The sequence below is a fragment of the Drosophila melanogaster genome, chromosome 2R (assembly GCF_000001215.4).
Source record: "Drosophila melanogaster chromosome 2R".
Lineage (NCBI taxonomy): Eukaryota > Metazoa > Arthropoda > Insecta > Diptera > Drosophilidae > Drosophila > Drosophila melanogaster.
In genome coordinates this window covers 1,647,047-1,666,649 of record NT_033778.4, presented here as the reverse complement: position 1 = coordinate 1,666,649, position 19,603 = coordinate 1,647,047, and the positions used below count along the sequence as shown (strand labels likewise).

Here is a 19,603-nt window from a genome sequence, read left to right as displayed (position 1 = left end):
CCTGCTATCTTTCCTTCTGTGTATGATAGGGACTTGTGGCTAAACAGTGACAAATTAGTTCATCCTAAAATTTCTCAACCTCCGTTTCTACATCGTCTGTGTCTTCCTAACATTGGCCGCTCTTATACACTGAGTGGTGGCCTTCCACTGCCACTATCTGGTATTTTTGATGCTTTTGCATAACCAACATTTCCCAGGCAAAGAATTTTGTTGCTGAGATGTCCAAAAATTTAGTTGTTGGGGTGGCCAAATATAACCCTGATTCGGGAATGGAGCTTGTCCAAAATTGCCAGTTCTTCTAGAGCGCATGGATATATCAGGATTTGTTAACTGGACTGGATCTTACCTTTCCTGATTACCATAAGTAGGCACATGTAGGTTGCTAAAATATCGGGTTTTGTTTTGTAAGGGCGTTATTGAATTCTTATCCCTATCACTGTGCCTTTGGGCGGGTTTCCAACCTCTGTTTTTAAAACTTTTAGAATAATTAAGGACGAATTGGTAACGCTTACGGTTGGATACTTCCTCTTGCGCGAAAGCGAGAACAGTTGTTAAAGCTTTGGGACTTTTTGCAAAAAGAATATCGCTCAACGATTTCTTAGCTCCCATTATAAACACACGTAAAGCGTCCACCCCACATGTTTTTAAATGTCATTTTTGTCTTGTTGGTAAGTGGGGTCAGTTATTTTTTGACTGCGTCACAGAACTCAGTAAGAGTCATGTCACCCTATCGCAAAGTTGTTAGTTTCTGTTCGATAAAGTATACCGGCCTTTTGTAGACATATATGAATTCATGATGGGTGATCATTGCTTTAAAATATAACGGAGTATTAAAAGAAACAAAAAAAAACCTTCAAATTTAGGCAGTAACAAAAAAAGCACTGTTTCTCGTAGTTTGCTAAAACTAAAAAAAAAAAAAAATTCAACAAATGGATTATATCTTAAGAACTATGTTTAAAGAATCTTAATATTTGGTTGCGTGATCTTTGTTGGCAATGACAGCCGCGCATCGTCCTGGCATGGAGTCCACCAAGTCCTGGCACCGTTATTGAGGAATTTTGCTCCATGGATCCTTGACCAGACCCCAAAGACCATCGTTAGTATTGGGTTTGGCTTCAGAAACCCTTTTTTTCACGTCCGCCCAAAGGTTTTCGATTGGATTCAAGTCGGGTGACTGAGCAGGCCAGTTCATTCCTCAGATCGATTTCTGCTCTAACCACTTTCGAGCTTTCTTGCTCGTGTGTTTTGAGTCGTTATCCTTTTGAAATGTCCAAGCCAACATTTTCCAGGATATCTGTGTAAATGTGCTGATCCATGATGCTTTAAATCTAATGGATCGGACCTACTCCATAGTATGAAAAGCAAGCTCATACCATTATGTTTGATCCCCCGTACTTTACCGCCTTAAAGGTGAAGCGAAGATTATATTCAGTTCGTGGTGGACGCCGAACATAAGACCAAGAGCCTTTCTCACCAAATAACACAATTTTGGTCTCATCTGACCACAAAATGTTGTGCCACTTCTCCACAGGCCAGTCGTTGGGAATCTTGGCATATTCGATTCGCTTTGCCACATGATTAACAGCCAAAAGGGGGACTTTTCTTGGGCTGCACGCATTAAGGTTGTTTTGTCCTAAGCGTTTGCGAACAGTTTCCACGCTTTCAGCTATCTGAAGCTCCTTCCTCAGTTCCGTCACCGGCTTAAAAGGCTCCTTCTTGCCTTGCCGAACCAAGCGCTTGATCTCCACGTTGGATATTGAGGGCTTTCTTCGCCGTGTTTCGTTCTTTCCGACAAACAGCAGTGCTTTGCGGATCATTTTGCTTGACCAACCGAAAATGCGACCAATTTCAGCGTATTTTTTACCTTCAGAGATCATGTTTTTAATCAAATTTCTTTTTTCGACGGTACAATGCTTTCCGCGACCCATAACTAGAGAATTTTTGGCCTTCGTTTGGAAAAAATTCAATTAAAACCTTTAATACAACTCCTTTTTTCAAAATTTGTCGAAAAAAACCCAAAGCAATCACTCCTATTAATTTTATTCAACAAATACGTGGTCAGTGCTATTTTTGTTACCGCCTCATTTCGCGTACTTTTGCAGCAAGTGCCCAAAAACAAAATTGAGAGACTTAAAATTTCTTGCTCAGAGAGAAAGAAATCTGACTTTAAAAAATATAAATATTTAATAATTTTTTTTTTTTAGGAAAAAAAGTAGTGCTATTATTTTAACCGCAGCTGTCTATGGTTCTTTACAAACAACACCTGGTTTTATTTCGGCATCTACATACGTTTCCACCTGTGGAGTGTTGAATGTTAATTTCCGATTCGTTCAATAATCTCCTGCATTTTCAAATGATGAATTTAAGCGCACCGATCGCTTTTAACTGAGCTTCACTAAATGCTATTTCACTAGCTGTATTTGTTTTTGACCACCAATATTTTTTGAAGACTTGTTATTTCCTTCTACACTTTTTTTGCCTACTTGCCTGTAGCGCTGACCAGTTGTCCAACCTTGATACGAGGTCGTCTAAGAGGTTATGTATTTCTCATGTATTTTTGTCATCAATACTCTTTGCATAGGTAGTGTAATAAAAATTTTTGAAATTTTTGACTCGCTCGATAAGCGTTATACTTACAATACATTAGTCGTGCTTAACAAAAAGTTATAAAGTAGAACGCTCCTTGTAAGCTAATGATTGTTCTTTTAAAAAGAAGTTTGTTAATGCAAAAAATATTTATTATTTTGTTTACAGTTGAGTAGCCAATCCCGCTGGTTTTGTCTCCGGATTCTCCAATTGTTATTTATTTATAATGGCCGCCATGACAGTAGGTATCACAAGGGGATCAACGCGCCACCACTACTGGAAGTGCAACTACACTCTCCACGCGAGGGCGGCTGGGAACAGGCTCTCAGTTAGGTCATGTCTCTGCTAAGAGTGCTGGCTAATCATAGTTGGGCTGGAGCTGGTAACTCTCAAAATTCCACATCTCCGGGCCGGACTAAGGACTAAACCTTACCTGGGTACTGCGGATCTCTGCCCGGGTGGACCGTTTATTTCTGTGCAACTCGTGGGAACTATGAACCATAGACCCAAAAATATTAAAATACCGCAGGCCTTGACTGCAGGAAATGTCGCAAGACAGTTTGAGGACCGTCAAGGAGACGAGAGCGGCCTACTTCGGTGGTAACACCAAGAAATGCTCCTAATCGGAGTGTGCCAACGGCATAAGCACGCCCAGTTGCGAGGGGGAAAAATCGGACAGCCACACCGAGTCACTCGACTGTGGTCCAAGCGGGACGGGCTTAAAACCCATTACCGCTACTTGGTCAGCCTGGGGCCCAGCATGGTCCTAACCGCAAGGGGCTGACCGGGGCCAAAACGATGTGGTATCTTCGTTACCTTCAGCAGGGCAAGTCACCCGCAAAAGCTTTGTCTCTGGCTAAGACACCGCAGCCGCTAGAGCAAAGGCCCAACTCTGCTTCGAAGCGGGAAAACTCCACCCTGACGCCTCCGACGGAAATGCATAAGTGGCAGGTGGCAGAAGGTGGAGAAGAGCAGGCCACTGACTGCTGCTTTCGATGGCCCAAGGGCTGCAAAGGCAACTGAGATACGCAAGCCATCATATGCGACCGTAACTGGGGCCATTAAAGTTGCGGTCGTACCAGAGGGGTACCCCAAAGTCGTCCTCAGCAGTGAGAACCTCTAACAGCTCGAGGACGCACTACTGGAAGAGATTGTCCTCTCCGGTTGGGATTCTCCAATTAAGTTTGGAGAAATCCACTTCAGGGTGGGTCACCTGATAGTGGACTGCCGCAACGCAACCACTGCTGAGTGACTGCAAATAGCAGTCCCCAGCCTGAGTACGACCTCCCTGGAGGTATAGATGGGCGACGACTTGCCATCGTCACACAACATTACCATCTTCTGCCCCAGGACAGGAGACAAAACAACAAAGTAGATCATGGAATTGATCAAGAAACAAAATGACTTGGACACTGAGAACTGGCGTCTCATATCAAGGAAAATGAGGGTGGTGGTTCGCTCCTCAGCCTTGGCATTGATGACAACTCATGTGCCAAGATTATTTCTAGTGACCACAAGCTGAGCTTCAGGTTTGTGGTCTAAAGAAGGCCAAGGCGATCAAAGCCGGCACAAGACGGGTCGAAACTTCTCGAAAGCTACTAGTCTCCGCGGAGAAGGAGAAGCCCAATAAGCTCTCCGAATACAGCGAGGATCTGGCGGATGATGAGGATTTTGATGCGACCATCATCGAGATGGGGGTTCAGACCCCGATATCCTCTCAGGAGCTAGGCATGGAACTAGACCTGCTGAGTAAGGAAGGAGCGATACCGGCGGATGGTGATCTGGGCATCTCCAGATCAGCAACTCCGACGATGGAGCCGATCATCTAATGGTCGGAAGTACACCGACAGCTCAGGTGAACATCCATCGCGCCAAGGCGGCCTCGGCCGTACTGGCAAGGATGATCACCAAGCAACATCTTGGGCTAGCCCTGGTGCAGGAACCCTGGTATAACCAGGGAATAAAAGGACTGTACGTGAAGAACGCCAAGGTAATTTGGGATCAACGGGCTTCTATTAATTATTGTACACTTACAAAATTTCTCACGCGGGACTGTGTACTGATCGTGGTAGGAGATGTGAAGCAGCCAAGAAGACTGTAGTGGCATCGGCATACTTTGCCGGTGACAAGGCGTGCCCACCGCTCGAAATCACTGCACTGGTTGAACACTGTAAGAAGATGCACTTACCCATCATCATTGGATGTGATGCAAATGCACATTACGTGATATGGGGCAGCAGCGACGTGAACCAAAGAGTCACTCTTAGAATTTATCTTAAATACCAATCTAGAAATCCTAAATGTCGGCAATGTTACGACATTTGTTACTAGGGCAGATCAGTGGCTTCGCATATAAGCGACTGGCACATATCTCCTGAGGAGTCCATGTTAGATCACAGAATTATTCGTTTTAACATAGGGCTAAATATAGAATGTAGCGAGCGTAAGCGCAATCCCAGGAATACGAACTGGGAAGGGTTAAATGCCTCCATACTGCGAGATCCAGTTACTAGGGTAACCGGGAATCTCCGTACCACTCTAGAGCTGGAGGCCGCCGTAGAAGACATTAACTTGTGTCTTACTAACGCGTTCAGAGAAAACTGCTCCCTTGGCCGAGCCAAGCCAAGCGACCAGGCGTCTCTTTAACAAGGCGTAAAGAAAAGGGAACTGGGATGCCTACCGGAATAAACTGACCATGTATAACCATGAGATCAGGATAGCCAAACGAAGGAATAATAGAACCTTCTGTGAGGCAATAGTAAACACATGTGAAGGCTCTAGACTTCACAGAGCAATCTCCAAAGGAGTGCCAGAATCAAATCAGGCACTACGAAAGGAGGATAACTCCTATACTATAGGAAGTAAGGAGAATCTTGAGCTACTACTGGCAACTCACTTTCCGGGAAGCACGCTTCAAACGGATGGGAACACCCCGGAAACGGCACAAAGTAGACCGCGTGCTACTGTTTGGGCCAAAGCAAAAAGTATCAACTGAGAGATTAAGATGGGCATTTGGTACATTCCAGCCATACAAATCTCCTGTTCCAGATGGCATTCAGCCAATCCTGCTTCAACGAGCGCTAAGCCAGCTCGAAGCAACGATCAGGAAAATACTGATCAGCAGCCTAGCTTTAGGACACATACGTACTGCCTGGAGTATAGTAACATTGGTCTTCATTCCAAAAGCTGGAAAGAAAGACCCATCAGCTTGACATCGTTTTTGCTAAAAACGGTGGAAAAGCTAGTGGATGTCAGCATTAGAACGCAGCATGCCTACAGGGCCGGCAGATCAACTGATACTGCCCTATATCACCTGAAAAGCCTTATTGAGGATTCACTCACTCATAAGGAAGTGAAGTTATGTGTCTTCTTAGGACTACAGGGTGCATTCAACAATACCTCTCATGAAGCTGTCAACGCATCTCTGGCAACAAGAGGACTAGATGCGACAACCAGCAGATGGATCAAATCACTACTGGCATCTAGGCGAGCCATGGCCACTATAGGAGGACAGTCGTACACAGTATCTACCACAAGGGGTTGCCCCCAAGGGAGTGTCCTCTCGCCTCTCTTATGGAGCTTGCTGGTAGACGAGTTGCTGGAAAGACTGAACCGCAGAGGTATACTCTGCCAAGGCTATGCTGACGATATTGTCATTACAGCCAGAGGTAAATATGAGGAAACACTCTGCGATATCATTCAACTGGGGCTCAATATGACCAGCGAATGGTGCAAGGAAGTAAGCCTGATCCTAGCAAAACTGTTATTGTTTCTTTCACAAATAGGTACAAGCTACAGAGAATGAAGGCAATAACCCTGTCAGAATGTCGCATAGAGACCAGCAAAGAAGTTAAGTATCTTGGGATAACCCTTGACTCCAAACATAGCTTGAAAACTCATGTCGATAACACAATTGCTAAGTGCACCAGAGCACTTTTCCGCTTCATATCGCTTCATATCGTTATTGAAATGAAACAGAAAGCCACCCTAATAAGGATTGAGGGAGCAGGAAATGACTGCAACCTCACAAGTAAGGATGCTGAAACCCTAAAAGGGGATATCCTATGCCAACTGAGCATAGGTTCGCTCAGAACTTCAGCACTCATCTCAGTAATAAAAACAGTTGGACATCCCTGGGGAAAGTACACCCTATGAAACCACAAAACAAAAGTGGTATACAGATGGATCCCTTACCGATGAGGGAAGTGGGCTGGGGGTTGCAGGCCCCAGGTTTAAATACAATGAATCAATGGACAGATACACCAGCATTTTTCATGCTGAAGTCTGTGCTATTGGACGCTGTGCGGAGTTTAATCTGCAAAGGAACTATCGTGGCAAGGACATTGCTATACTGTCTGATAGTTAAGCAGCCATGAAGGTGCTCAGCAAAGCTAAGACAATATACAAGCTAGTAAATGAAGTGAGGACAGCCCTAGACAAACTAGGAGCTGTCAACATACTCACAATAAGGTGGGTCCCGGGACACAACAACATTCCGGGAAATGAGCTAGCGGACAACCCAGCCAGGAAAGGGTCAGAGAACACTCTAATTAATCTTGTTAAAATTAACAAAACTTTTAAAATTTAAAAGTGTGGGCGTGGCAGTTTTGGGCGGTTTGTGGGCCTAAAGTGGGAGTGGCAAAAAGTTTTTTGGCAGATCGATAGAAATTTTTAAGACTAATAAAAAAATTATTGGTTGGGGGTGTCTTTGCTATGTCCAGGCACTAAATAGTTTTTCGGCTTACTAATAATTAAAATTCAAAAGAAATCCATTAATGAAAATAATCCACTAAATCACGAAAGAAAGGCGAAAGAAAAAAACAAATCTCGTTACTTAACTAATATAGCTCTACTCATCGGAGTACTACCATGAAACTTTTAGTGCCGAATTCGTAGACTCCCGTGTTCGAATTCTTTTGTTATTGTTCGAGGAAATATAAAGCAAATGATCAAACTTCCATTTTACAATTCATTTTTATCTACACTTTCAAATATATATACTTAGCTTTGTTTCTGAAACTAACAGTGTTGTTGCGACTCAAAATTACGTCCTTAAGTAAGTTCACTAATACATACAACTCCTACAGTATATTTAATAAGTAACTTTACTCCTATGTTTATAAAAAAACACGTTCAAATTGGTTGTATTAATATATATTTATTCTCTGTTGTATTAGGATATGCAGACTGACTTAGCGAAAGCTTGGCCTAAACATATATACCTATAGTCATACAATAGATGAATAGATAATGCGACAGGTTCCGTGAGAGAAGAAAGAAAGTCGAAAATAAATGAGCAGACGGTCCTCTTGATTAGACCCCTAGCTGTATGGACTAGCTATACTCCCTTATGACGCTGTCCCACCAGGAATGACTTTCGGGATGCGCCCAAGCATCCATCTCGACGGCGGAATGTTGTTCTCTTTACCCAAAACTATGCTTCCAAATCGTATCGACGCGCCACTAGCTCCTTTCTTGCAGTAGGGACAAGTACTCGTAGCTTCATCTTTTCCAGGAGTGTTTTTGCATCTGGATCACCTGTTGCCATCTGCTTGGGCGGCCTTCGCGAAGAACAGTGATGTCAGGCTCAGGAACGACGGTGTTAGCACCTCAATGCTTTCAGGATTTTCTGAAATTGGCCAGAGTGGACGGGAGTTAAGGATGGCAGAAATCCCATAGGCAAGAGTTCTTAATTCTTTGATGGCTAAGGTGAAATCACCGACGACTCTGTGGATGTGAAATTTAGCCAACTTAACAGCAACCGGCCATAGACCGAAGTGCGGAGCACGCAGAGGGATGAACTTCCGGTTGATCCCAGGTCGAAGGTATCAATGCCGTGCGCAGTTCGCTCAAAAATAGCTGTCGTGGTTCGCGCTTTGCACCGAAAAAGCTTGTAACATTGTCACTCGAAAACTGAAGCTGTTCAACGCTGCGATGAAAGAATCCGTTGTGAGATACTAGGGAACTTCCAAATGAGCTGTATTCGTGGAAAAGCAACGCCTGCAAATGCAAATTTTTCTCATGATAATAAACAATGAGTGCCTTGGTGACTGGACTTTGGTAAAAGTATCGGATGCCATCTATCGTAGTCCAATTTGCGTTCTGAAGCCTCCCACCGACTGGAAGTAACCCAGCTTGCTTTTCTGTGGAAACGTCTTACCCTGGTTCAGAAATCCATACTCTTTTGCCAAGTGGACCTTCTGGATGCTCCTTATAAAAAGCAAGGTTCCTCAATTGATTTCCTCCACTGAAAGACGGCCTTTTAATTGCGTAGATTTGGCTCTGCAATTTGAAATGAAATGATGATTGTATGCAAATACGCGCTGCAACTCGAAAGAGTCAGGGAATTTTAAGTTTGATGATTTGTCTATGCAAGCGGTGCCAATTGGAGCCGCAGAGCAATTCATTTACTGCATGCGACATGGACGGCCAATTCGAAGAGCTTTGCGAAAGGTCGTCGGGGTACATCCTCCCGACACGACGTCTACCGGGCTTAAATTTGTCGGAAAGATTGTAATCTATGGATTCCTTGACATTTACGATTAGCTCAGCCCATAAAAGCATTGCGAAAAGTTATTGAAATTGAAATTGTTAAGGCCTTTAGTGGAGCTTCTCTTGACTTGGCGCAGAGCAGATGGACTTTCGATTCTCCATAAGTCTTTGATCGCAAGTATATCGCACGCTTCAAACTGATATGCTAGGAGTCTAGTCTATTTTTGACAATTCAATCAGCTTGGTGGGTCGATGATTGGACGGTATTTGAGAAAAAAGAAATAGAAGCTTATCTGAAGCCGGATCCTAGGCTAATCCCATTGCTTTGGCGATATCCGATCCATCATGGAATTAAATAACTCTTATTCCAGGGCTGCTGACTCATTCGAATTGGATTGGAAAGTGGACACGCGTCAGTAGTTCCTTCGGCTGACGAAGAATTTCTATCACCTCCTCAACTGAGTCCACCCCAAAGATTAAATCATCCACATTGAAATCTCTACGAACAATTTTTACTCCAACTAAAAATGATTCCTCCTCATCATAAGAGAGCTGATGTATGGCTCTTATAGCTTGGTTCCATAAGTCGCAGCGTTCAATTCAGAAACACTCATCTAATCCGTGGAGTTGTCTCGCCAAGTTATCCGGTACGAAACACGCACGCAACGGTACATCTTGCAGATATTTCCACAAAGGGCGACTTTAAACACTCAGAAAGCTTTGTGCTCTTGCTCTCCTGCAATGATGATGCAAGAAGAATTGTGCTACCAATGGTTCCTTTGTTTCAAGAGACATGTGGTCTAGATCAACATACAAAGCAACAACATAAAATGCTTCCTTAGCTCCAAAGCTCCAAATTCCTAAGATTCAAATCCTGAATTAAACAAGATGCGAACAGAGTATAGACCACTCCCAAGCGAGTGCAATTTTCATTGAATAACTATTCGCATCGCAACAAAGATGGCTTTGACAAAGTCAAGTCTTCACTTTCCGAAAATCGTTTTACTATTGCGGTAATTTAGAGAACGTAACTTTTCCGACAGAAACGTCGAGTTTTGGAAAAAACGTTTTTAAATTTTAGGAAAATTTTCACGCGGTCGCTGTGTATTACCCAAAATATCTACAATTATTTTTTATGCGGCCAACAATTTTATTTTATTTATTTATTTTTAAAATTATTGCGAGTAAATTACTGTACTGTAAATTACATTAATTTAACCAGATTTTCCACTCGTATGTGTGGGTTCACAACTTAAGGAAAACGTAATACATTCGTTATGCCAATTTGTAAAAAGAGGTGGCGTGGTTAGCGATCACACCCCTTAAAGCCTCATGTACTCCAGAAAATTCCAAATTCGCTGCAGATTGTTTAACACTGAAAGGGCTACAACTCTAAATATCGATAGTTTGATTTGGCGCGAGGTTTAGATTTTTGTAAAATCCAATCCAATCGCTTACGCATTCTGGTTTCTCCGCATTCTAAATTTTGTCCAATATAGAATCCCTATTACAACCCACACATATTCGTGGTTCATGACGACAGGAATTAGTCAGATACACTGTTTTGCATATGTAATTTTTATATTTTCCCTAAAATTATGTTGTAACAACAAAAGCTGATCGTGTCTATCCAACTGTGCAATCGGTTTGTTTCGCACTGCAGATTATTTAGCAATTAAAACAGGCTTCCATACTTTATCATATCTAAACCATGTAAAGCATGAAATAGTGAAACGCCGATACTTAAATGATGACCATTCCTTAATGCACAACTGTTTGCATATTTGTATCCCATATTCTTTGATTTGATTTTAAATATCCCCGAAATAGGGAGATTATGGTTTGGTTTACCCTTTCTGACGCATTCGATTGGGGTAAATAGATTGCTGTATATATATGCGTTATTCCATAAGTAGTTAAAAATTAATTTAGCTCATTGGCTTTAAACTTTATTATTATTATTAATGACTAGTATTTCCGGAAGTCCATATGTATGGAATATATGATTTCGCAAATACTATTCAATGGTTTTAGCCGTGTATTCCTTTAGAGGCTGTAATTCCAAATATATGGAATATATGATTTCGCAAATATTTTTCAATGGTTTCAGCCGTGTTTTCCTTTAGAGGCTGTAACTAATAAAATTTACTCAGATGATATAAAACTATTTATAAACCAATGTGTCCTTGCTTACTTGGAGGGTGAGGACTAAAGATGTCTAAGTAAAAGCGCTGAAATGGTCGTTGCGATTGATATTTATTACACTTAAAAACAACTAAAGCATCATCCTGTTGAGTTTCTTTTGTACACAAATCAATCTGAATTTGAAAAGTATAAATCAACAAATCCCTAATAGGCGCTGCCATAGTTGCAAAATATACTTCCAAAAGAATCTCTAAACTGTCGGCTTTCCCAAAACTTTTTGAAAATGGTATCACTCCTCTATTGCAGCACCTTTGTAGATCAATCATATCACCGTGTCAGTACGGTTTTATGAAACGCAGATCAACAACCACTAACCTCTTGGAGCTAACTTCTTTCGTAAGGGCTTCAAAAATAATCTTCAAACACATGTCATCTACACTGACTTTAGTAAAGATCTCTTAATCATTCTTTTCTAGTAAGGAAAAATGATTTATTAGGTTTCCCTGTTGATCTTCTAAATTGGATTTTATGTTATATTAATGGTAGGATGCAAAGGGGTCCTGTTTTAAAATTATCTTTCTTGGATTGTCCGAGTCACATGCAGTGCCCCTCAAGGGAGCTACCTTGGTCCGATTCTTTTTAACTTATATATTAATAACTATCGAGCGCCTCAATTAAGATGCAAACCATATATTACCTAATTATTCCAGTAAACTACTTCTAATTAATTTACCTTCCCTAGCTAATAAACATTATCCTATTATTTTGACTTTCTTCCGCTCTTAACTCAATCAATTTTGACCCCTTTCAGATTTTACTAATATTTATATTTGTTATATTTATTTAATATTATATTTATTTCCTCGTTTCTTTGCTTTTTTCTATATTGCGTCTATTTGCTCACGCGGTAAAGAAAATTAAATAATTGAAAAAAAAAAAGCATCGATGACGACAAGAAGAAAAATTACTTAAAACAGAGAAAGAAGCAAAAGGCAGAGGCACGGTTAGGTTAAGTCAGTTTTAAAGTTATTTTTTGTGCGTTAAATTTTTTTTTCTTGATTTCGCTTGTAAAAGTCGCTAGTAAGAGTCCCCTCCACGCGAGGTGAGTCTCAAAAATTAACTAGAAGTTATTTCGTAATAATTATTATTACTAATTATTATTATTATGCAAATAGATAACACAATAAAGAATGCTATAGTTGAGTTCCACGACTATCAGATATAAAATAATTTTAATTACTATTACAAAAAATAAAACATATAAAAACGTTTTTTTAAGGTGTGGGCGTAGCAGTAGCGTAGGCATGCATGCTAATCTTACTTTCTAACTTTCTAAATGCTGCGATCGGAACGTTCATATTGACGGACAAGGGGATGAAGTCGAACGTTAGTGATCCTAATCAAGAACATATACATATACATATTATTGGATCGAAAACGCAACCGTCTACCTGCTAAAACTTTTCAACAAATCTAGTATACCCTTTAACTCTAACAACTGCCGGCCAACCAAACTGCCCCCGGTGGATATGTTCCTCCAGGAATGCCTGAGGTGAAGCGCAACTGGTGTAGGAGCTGATCCTTTCACATGGCCTTGATATCTGGTCGTCTGACTGAGTGAATTTGGGTAGTATTCTCGAACAATACAATCTACGATCCAGTTCTTTGGCATGTCAAACCAAGTCGACATGTTCGACAAACGAAAAAGCGAGGAGCAGTCCGCTCTGCAGGCGGAAGATGGTGACAACTGGCATTATGCAGAAGCTGAGGACACCAACAGGATTGACGAGGCGGGCAGAGACAGGCGCTCCTTGGTACATGAGGACCAGAGATATCGAACGTGATCAAAAGGTGCCAAAAATTGGAGACAGGATTCGGGAAATAGCGAAAAAATACAATAATACAAAATACAAACACAAACAGACTAGAATCTCATAGTCTAGTATCGCAGCCCAAAGCCTGGACAAGAACGAGAAGAAGATTTAAACGCCATCACCCCCAAGACCTGACTAACCGGGCCTTGACATAAATTCTTAAGTAGAATCTTCTAAATATTACTTCCTTACCATTCCATTTCTTTAATACTCATAATGATATTATTTTTGTAAATAACTTAGATATTAAGAATCGTTTAAATGGATACCGATTAGATTAAGTTGCCCAAGAAGGGTAATAGTACGCTTGTTAATTAAATAATTTCGCTCCTCAAACACAGTTCATGAACTGCAAAATACTTGTTAAATTAGCTCTCGAGCAAGGTAGTAGCAATTTACGAAATTCACGAAATCTATTATAAAATGCCGAGCATAGACCCCATATCCTCCTTGTCTTCTATCACCAGCCACAACAATGACTCCCACTAAGCCACCGCTCTCAAAAACACTAGACACTTCCTTAAAATTGCCCTCATATAGATCCCTAGACATATATGTATCAATGGAATTGAAAATGCAGACGGAGTAGATAAATCGGTAGTCAATTTGGCCGTATTCAACACATCAATCAACAACACAAAAAGCATATCACTCTGCCCTAAAATAAAACAAGAGAGACTGCTAAAGTCAACTTCCCCGACTTGAGAAAATGCGATCGCGAAATTTCATCATTTTGTGAGATATCTATAGATTTTCGTGAATAAAATGTGAAAAAATTTAAAAATTGTTCAAAGGTGTGGGCGTGGCAGATTTAGGCGGTTTTTTGGCAGATCGATAGAAATTTACAAGACTAGTCAAATTATAAAAAAATAACCAACAATTTTTCAAGAAAGGGGTGGTTTGCTGCTTAACTGCGTTTAAGTGGACGTGGCAAAAAGATTTTGTCAATTCGATAGAAATTTACAAGACTAGTTTTTGGCGGTTCTAGGGCGTTAGACTGGGGGTGCCAAAAAGGTCTTTGGCAAATCGATAGAACAAGACTAATAAAAATATGAAAAACAGGAGAGAACGCTATACTCGAGTTCCTCGTTTATCAGATACCTCTTACTCAGCTAATGTGAATGCCAACGCTAAATTTTATCATTTTATCTGGGATATTAATTGATATTGGGAAATAAAATGAGAAAAAAATTACAAAATTATTTAAAAGTGTTGGCATGACCGTTTGGCTTGGCTAAAGTGTTTTTGGTATACAGATAAAAATTGGCATTGGATTATGAATAAATATCCAACAATTTTTCAAAAATGTGGGCATAGTGTGTTTTAAATTAGGTAACATAAACATATGGATAACTTCATTGTTGATTTAACAAAAAATACTTGTTTACAAATCAGCAGTGGCATAAGTATTTGGACCAATTATTTAAATGTTATAAATTGAAAAGAAAAAAAACTTAACTAAAAAATTATAATAAATTAATAAAAAATATACCCTCTCTTAGCGTCTATCACCTTTTAAACACGTTTTGGTACAGACTATACCAAGCTGTGGATATAATCTATTGAAATATCCTTCCATAAGGTTTTCCCAAATCCTTTCTTCGCGACTTCTAGATAAGTTTGCACGCTTTTTTTTCGTTTTATATATGACCAGAGGTTTTCTATTATGTTGAGGTCTGGACTGTGAGGTGGCTAATTCAATGTGTTTACGCAAACATCTTTCAGAAACTGCGTAATCAGTTTGGCCTTATGACAGGGGGCATTATCCTGCTGGAGTATGAAGGACTCTCCAATCAATTCATCACCAGAGGGGAATGCATGATTATTAAGGACATCTAAATGTTTTCTTTGCTTTATGGTTCCATCAACATGAAGCAAATCTCCCAAGCCAGTGAAGGTTACGCATCCCCAAAATATAACAGACCCTCCTGAGTGACTTATTCTCTGACATACTGGTGCCACTTTTTTCAGATATTGTTTTGGTAATCTAACAAAAAAAAATTTGTTTTGAGCAGTGAAACTCAAAAGAGCTTTCATCGCTCCACAAAACATTGTTCCAGAATGATGCAGGCTGACCAACATATTTTTAGGCAAAGTCGAGACGCTTTAACTTATTTCGTGGAGTTATTAGTGGTATAACTCTGCTAACATATGTTCCAAAATCGGCTTCCTTAAGACGTCTGCGAACCGTTGTTTCACTGATATCGATTTCTGCTCCTTCTTTTAGTTTTTTGGCAACCGATCGGGGAGTTTGTAAAATATTCTGCTTAAACTTCTGTAAAATATAACCATCGTCCTTTTGAGTTGTTTTACGTGGTCGGCCACTACGCGCAACGTTATTGGTTGTGTGTGTTTTTTATATTTATTTATTTGGTAATACACAGTTGCCCGTGGAATTTTGTATAAATCAATGATATTTTGTAACGAAATACCAGAGTTATACTTAATTATTATTTCATTTTTTATAAATTCGCTCAGTTCCTTTGTTTTCCCCATGCTTAACAAATTTATGAATGAAATAAAAGTAGGTAGTAACACGTCATCAAGAACAAATGTTCGATTGATCTAAAAAAGTAAAAAGTTTGATATTCTTCGAACAACAAATCAATGCGAACTAATCAAATGTGATGTCTTACTTTACTTACTTATACTTTTGCTACCGCCCAAATCGTTGTCTGTCTAGCTTTCTTATAAGCAGAAGGATAATTGAAAAGGTAAACTGCAAAACATACCTCTCGCGTGTAACTGTAATTGCACTCTTTGTTTTATTATCAATAATTTACTTATTTATTTGAGTGTACTATGAAAAGCATAGCCCGGCAGTTGGAAGCTAATGCTGTCTAAATAGTTATGCCCACTAGTGTTATACTTCATATGCTTCTGACCCACGCTTACCGCCAACGCATCTAATCATTTTATTTACCTAATATTTTTTTAGTTTAAGACAACATGCTAAAATTTATTTTATACAATCACTGTAAATATACAAACGAACTGACTGCCTAAAGATGATATAACTCATTCCTATTGTTAGTTTGTAGGTATTTGTAAGCGTTTTATAAATAATGTATATGAGTTTTATTCCTTGCGCTTTTTTATTAAAAACGTACATGGAAAAAGGAAATTAACTGTTGCTTCTAACAATAATCAAATCTTAAGTAAAAGTGTAAAAATGGAGCTTCCAAAAAGGTCCCTTTTGCCTGATATGCTTGCACACCAAGAATAGGTATTACAAAAAAGGAGGCCTTATTATTAGAAATATATTTATATTCAAATATAAAAAATGAATATGTATAAATATCGTCACAATCAGAATATTTTGATTATAAATACGATACTTGCTGAGTTAGTTTACCATTTTGCAACCAGAAACGGTTTTATTTACAACAATATAATTTCTTACCTGATATGTATGTTTCCGTATCTCGTTACATTTTTTGATTTTGTAACTGTTTTAAAATTTGTGTTTGCACTAGCTCCACTACCAAAATAGCTGGCACTTGTACGAGGCAAACGATGGTTTACGTTTCCATTTCCTGCTACAGTTCGCGAGGTACCACTAACGCTAGTAGCATATGCGTATTTATAAGAAATGTGTATAAAGTAATAGCACGTTACTACCAGCGCCATTCGGCTGATTTTTTTTCGAAGGTCTACCATGACTCTAAGCTATTTTAGTATCTTGTCTATTAATGAAGATTTGTTTGAAACTGAGTCCAAACAGCTTCCGTTTAATCGAACAATGAAAACTTTTTTTGTTTTTCTCATTTATCAAATGTATCCTAAACTATATAAATGATTTAAATTAACTATTTCCTCGCAATATTTTACAGTTAATCTTCAATTTCTTTGCAGCAGACGGTCGCGTCACCGAAACTTATCGGGTTTTGCTATAGAAAATTTTTAATAGTGGAACCAATAATCAACCACGAGCGACTATTATCCAACATGCCCAGAAACACACCACAGTGATAGATACTTAGGAACTTGTTTACTATGTTTAAAAGTGAGAGTTGCTTTTCTGTTTATCATAAAGACACACAAGCAGGCTACAGATATATGTGAATTTATTTTGTTGTACTCAATAATCTTTAAGACAGACATTGCGTTTAAAAAATTGAAGCATTATTCACAATTGTGTATCTCACCGAATCCCTTATTAAGCGAAAGTTCAAAATACCTATCTTCTATTAAAGTGGGAACCCAGTTGAAAGTTTGAAAACAATCAAAAAATAATCAAAAAATAATACGAAGTTTGCAAACTGCTAATTTCGTAAAATAAGTTTCTTTTCGGTACAATTCGATACCTTTTATGGGTCTCAGCACGCAGCTGCTTTATTGTTATACTCTTTTGATTTGAAATACATACAAACAATAACTTTAATATTCATATCAAAATAGATTTAACTCGACTTTAGCATTCTCTCTTGTTATACCCGATACTAGTAGAGTAAAAGGGTATACTAAATTAGTTGAAAAGTATGTAACAGGCAGAAGTAAATGTTTCCGACTATTTGATGTATATATATTCTTGATCAGGATCAATAGCTGAGTCGATCTGGCCATGTCCGTATGAACGTCGAGATCTCAGGAACTATTAAAGCTAGAATCTTGAAATTCAGCATACAGATTCTAGAGACAAATACGCAGCGCAAGTTTGTTGCCTAAATTCTGAATTTTGGGACTAATTTCACAATTTTTTGACTATAAACCATGTGTACCATGTTGTATATATTTCATATCTTTATTTTATTTATTTATTTATTTTTGCGTTTGTCGAAACCAGTGATGGTATTTAATGATAAGCTTTTTTTAATTAATAAGCTGCAATGCGCATCCGCTCCACACATACATTGGCTCGCAACTTATTTCGCGAATTAGGAAAATAAAAGCTCACTGCGACCTTAATTTTGTGGGTTGCATAAAATTGGGTATTATAAAACTGAATTTCTACATTTTAAATTCGATAATAATAATTTTATAAATCGTCTCAGCAATACAGGAAGTTAAAAAAAAAACAATCGAGTTCAAAGTATCGTTTGGGAAAACCAGACGAAAAACGGAAAGCGCATTAATAGAATCATGCCGATCATGAGGATATTGGAAAATATAGGAAGAAGATAACCCTGATACATTGCGCCGTGTAATTGCATGATCGCCATTTTAATGTTCAAGTATTACGAAAAAAGCCTTTTGTACCGTTTGTGGACGATAAGTGGGCGTGGCAAAAAATTATTTTCCAAATCGATAGAAAGTTACAAGACTAATAAAAATGTTAAAAATTATCAACAGATTTTTCATATGTATGGGCGTAGCAGTTTGCGCTGGTTTGTCTCTAAAATCTGTATGCTGAATCTCAACATTCTATCTTATATAGTTTCTGAGATCTCTACGTTCATACGGACAGATGGGCATGGCCATCGACTAGGCGATTGATCCTGATCGAGAATATATATACTTTACATGGTCGGAAGCTTTTCCTTCTACCTGTTACACACTTTTAAACAAATCTAGTATACCCTTTTACTCTACGAGTAACGGGTATAATTAACAATTAGTGCAGCATGGCACATGGCATGGAAACTTACTTACGTGAGACAGTGAAATTGACTCATAACCTTCTGATTGAATACTATGATGCCCTGTTAATATTTTGTCATTGGTTCTTATTGTGCAACCAGATGCAATATTGAGAATTCAATTCTCTGGAAGATCTGTTTATTCTTTTGGAAGTTACATTACATTACATTACATTGTATCCTAGCCTTCGTTATTTCTGAGGTTTAAATTTCGTAATTACTAATTAATTTAGCAAGTGTTGTCACTCACGCTGCTCCAAGTCCAATTACCTTCATACCTTCAATTACCTTCACATTCGACATTCTAAATAAGTATCAAAAATGGAAAGCTAATGATTCCATTTTTGATACTTATTAGCGTAGTACTTATTTAGCGTAGCTACTGTCATCAAATGATAGGAGTATATTTTAAATTTTTTTAAGTCGGCAATAATTTAATCATTTTTATTTTTAAATGGAATTGGAATTACTCTAAACAAGTGGAAAGGTTTTCTACCAAGTAAGGGGATTTTAACATTCATAATAAGCCTATTATCTACGAAAATGTCCTTAGGCTTATAAACTTCCAAGTTTTTCGCAGGTAGTTGTTTCAATAGGTCCTATAGTAAGCCTGCCAATCTATCAGAAAGTGACCTGGTGTCAGTATTGGCTGTATACAAAGGTCTTGAATTTAATACCGCTTTAATATCGCATAATAGAGTTGCCATTTCTTTATAAGTAAGACTATTGTCGGCCATTATTCTTTAAAGGTGATATTTTACAGATTTTACTCCATCTTCCCAAATGCCTCCGAAATGAGGTTCTGCCTGGGGAATAAAATGCTTATCAATTTGTTCATTTTCTAAATTTGAAATAACTTTATTGTTTTCTTTGGGGTCTTTTTGTAATTTTCATTCAATTCTGGCAGTGCGCACAAAATTTGTTCCA

The 19,603-nt window shown here is 38.9% G+C and overlaps 1 protein-coding gene across 4 annotated transcripts in view; it reads right to left on the bottom strand.

Annotated features, from left to right (window-relative positions):
* CG41520 (uncharacterized protein) overlaps positions 1 to 17,589 on the bottom strand; it is a 129,877-nt gene extending 112,288 nt beyond the window's left edge. For 3 of the 4 annotated variants that reach the window (NM_001110550.2, NM_001110549.2, NM_001201533.1), the window contains exon 1: positions 16,501 to 17,034. In NM_001110550.2, coding sequence (NP_001104020.1) covers positions 16,501 to 16,757 — 257 coding nt within the window. In that variant the 5' untranslated portion in view covers positions 16,758 to 17,034. Of the gene's footprint in view, positions 1 to 16,500; positions 17,035 to 17,404 lie in introns of those variants that run through there. The other variant, NM_001201534.1, reaches the window with a different exon arrangement.
* Between the last annotated feature and the right edge of the window lie 2,014 nt (positions 17,590 to 19,603).